Consider the following 3,093-nt stretch of genomic DNA (forward strand, 5'->3'; position numbering starts at 1 on the left):
GCTAACAGGCTAACAGTCATTAGATCTGATGCTAACAGCCAAATAATAGGATCAGTAAGCTGACAGTTAGCAGCGTCACATTGCAGCAGGACTACAGCTCTAACCCAGTCTGACCTGGTCCCAGGCAGTCCCGGCAGCATGCAGGCAGAGTTCCGGGCTCCGCGGAGACGAACTCAGGTCCAGGAGGAGTTTGAGGCTCCGCTGCCGGTGAGGAGCCACTTCAGAGCGCAACTCATCAACCAGCACGTGCTGGTCTGTGACCCGGACCACATCCAGGAGATCCACAACCAGGTCTGAGTCTAAAACAGAACCAGATATGAGTTTATAAACAGAACCAGGTCTTTGTTTATAGACAGAACCAGGTCTGAATCTAAAACAAAACCAGGTTTGTCTAAAACAGGACCAGATCTGAGTCTAAAACACGACCAGGTCTGAGACTAAAACAGGACCAGGTCTCAGACTTAAACAGGACCAGATCTGAGTATCAAACACGACCAGGTCTGAAACTAAAACAGGACCAGATCTGAGTCTAAAACAGGACCAGGTCTGAGACTAAAACAGGACCAGGTCTGAGACTAAAACAGAACCAGATCTGAGTCTAAAACAGAACCAGCACTGAGTTTATAAACAGAACTGGGTCTGGGTTTTCAACAGAATCAGGTCTGAGTGAGTCCACCTGATGCTCCGGTCCTGTTTTAGGGGTACTTCGGTAAAGGGATCCTGTCCAGATCCAGACCAGACCACAACATCTCTGACCAATGGGAGGGTGAGTCCACGCCTGAGTGATGACATCACCAGTCTGGTCCAATCAGCTAACGGCTGTCTCTCTTACAGAACACCAGGGATTGGTTCTTCCTGTGATCTCACAGTCCAGGTTAGTGACATGACTTCCTGTCTGCTCACACGACGACATGATTTTATAATTAACTCTTCATGGACAGAACACCAACTGTAAAGGGTCCACTATAAAGGATCCACAGTAAAGGGTTAACTCTAAAGGGTTAACAGTAAAGGGTTAACTTTGAAGGGTTAACTGTAAAGGGTTAACAGTAAAGGGTTAACTCTAAAGGGTTAACTCTAAAGGGTTAACTTTGAAGGGTTAACAGTAAAGGGTTAACTCTAAAGGGTTAACAGTAAAGGGTTAACTCTAAAGGGTTAACTCTAAAGGGTTAACAGTAAAGGGTTAACAGTAAAGGGTTAACTCTAAAGGGTTAACTCTAAAGGGTTAACTCTAAAGGGTTAACAGTAAAGGGTTAACTCTAAAGGCTTAACAGTAAAGGGTTAACAGTAAAGGGTTAACTCTAAAGGGTTAACAGTAAAGGGTTAACAGTAAAGGGTTAACTCTAAAGGGTTAACAGTAAAGGGTTAACGGCGTGTTATTAATGTTAGTTTTATTTGTGCTTCGAGAGAAACATCCGAACCTTCGGAGCAGCTGAATCACCTCAAACAGCTTCTCAGCTGCGAGCTGTTGTTTCCCGTCACTCAGCTTCTCTGATTGGATCAAAAGTCTGACAGGTTACTGCTGTCACATGATGCTGCAGTCAGACACAGTCAGACCACAGCAACACGCCACAACATGCCACGCCACGCCACAACATGCCACGCCACGCCACAACACGCCACGCCACAACATGCCACGCCACGCCACAACATGCCACGCCACGCCACAACACGCCACGCCACAACATGCCACGCCACGCCACAACATGCCACGCCACGCCACAACACGCCACGCCACAACATGCCACGCCACGCCACAACACGCCATGCCACAACATGCCACAACACGCCACAACATGCCACGCCACGCCACAACATGCCACGCCACGCCACAACACGCCATGCCACAACATGCCACAACACGCCACAACACGCCACGCCAAGCCACAACATGCCACGCCACAACACGCCAAGCCACAACACAACACGCCACGCCACAACATGCCACGCCACGCCACAACATGCCACGCCACGCCACAACACGCCACGCCACAACATGCCACGCCACGCCACAACACGCCATGCCACAACATGCCACAACACGCCACAACATGCCACGCCACGCCACAACATGCCACGCCACGCCACAACACGCCATGCCACAACATGCCACAACACGCCACAACATGCCACGCCACGCCACAACATGCCACGCCACAACCGCCACGCCACGCCACAACACGCCACGCCAGGACAAGACATGACCAAAACGAGATGGCTGACTAAATGCTTGACTCCTCTGAGTTGAGAGGAGTGACACCTGCTGTCAGCTAAGAGGAGTCACTCCTCTGAGTTGAGAGGGTTTTCATTATTTGACCTGAATGAAGTTTATTGTTGAACATTTTTTTCAGTTTACCTGATGACATCATCACATCCTCCTCCCCCTCCTCCTCCTCCTCCTGTCTCTCTCCTCCTCCTCTCCTCCTCTCTCCCTCTCCCACTCCTCCTCCTCCTCCTCCTCCTGTCTCTCTCCTCCTCTCTCCCCCTCCCCCTCCTCCTCCCCCCTCCTCCTCCTCCTGTCTCTCTTCTCTCCTCCTTCTCCTCCTCTCCTCCTCCCCTCTCCTAATCCTGCTGTAGGTTTGAGGAGCTCCTCAGGTGGGCGGGGTCAGCTCTGTCTGCTCAGGGGTTGGATGAAGAAGCTGTTAGTCAGACGCTGCTCAGATTGTGTCAGCCAATAGATGTGGAGGCTGTGAGGAGGGAGGTGGAAGGAGCAGGGGGATGGACCTGTGGTGAGGAGGTCAGGAGGAGGTGCAGGTAGAGTTTCTCCTGTCTGAGTTAATTAGCTAATCGCAGGTCTAAAGGGCCAGTCCACCCAAAACCCCATACAAAACTCTCACATTTCAGGGGGGAAACACGAGAACTGAGCCTGGACCACCACCCTGATCCTGATCCTGGTCCTGGTCCTGATCCTGACTCTGGTCCCAATCCTGACTCTGGTCCTGATCCCCTGGTTCCAGGTCCTGATTTTGTCCTGGTGGTCTCTGACAGTGAGGTGAGTCTTACAGAAACCCACCCAGCAAGATGCTGACATCATCAGTGACATGACTGACTCGGTCATTGTCCAGTCCAGCGGAGCTCTGGTCTCAGTTTAGT

The 3,093-nt window shown here is 51.3% G+C and overlaps 1 protein-coding gene across 1 annotated transcript; it reads left to right on the plus strand.

Moving 5' to 3' along the window:
* Window positions 1-6: 6 nt before the first annotated feature.
* On the plus strand, window positions 7-3,016 carry LOC121963910 (tRNA-splicing endonuclease subunit Sen2-like; the record flags this gene model as incomplete). The annotated part of the gene is made up of 5 exons (XM_042514143.1): window positions 7-291; window positions 700-766; window positions 835-874; window positions 2,578-2,754; window positions 2,845-3,016. Coding segments are annotated over exons 1-5 (609 nt in total), but the record flags the coding sequence as incomplete, so codon positions are not given.
* Between the last annotated feature and the right edge of the window lie 77 nt (window positions 3,017-3,093).

The sequence above is a fragment of the Plectropomus leopardus genome, unplaced genomic scaffold (genome assembly GCF_008729295.1).
Source record: "Plectropomus leopardus isolate mb unplaced genomic scaffold, YSFRI_Pleo_2.0 unplaced_scaffold1322, whole genome shotgun sequence".
NCBI classification, from domain to species: Eukaryota; Metazoa; Chordata; class Actinopteri; order Perciformes; family Serranidae; genus Plectropomus; species Plectropomus leopardus.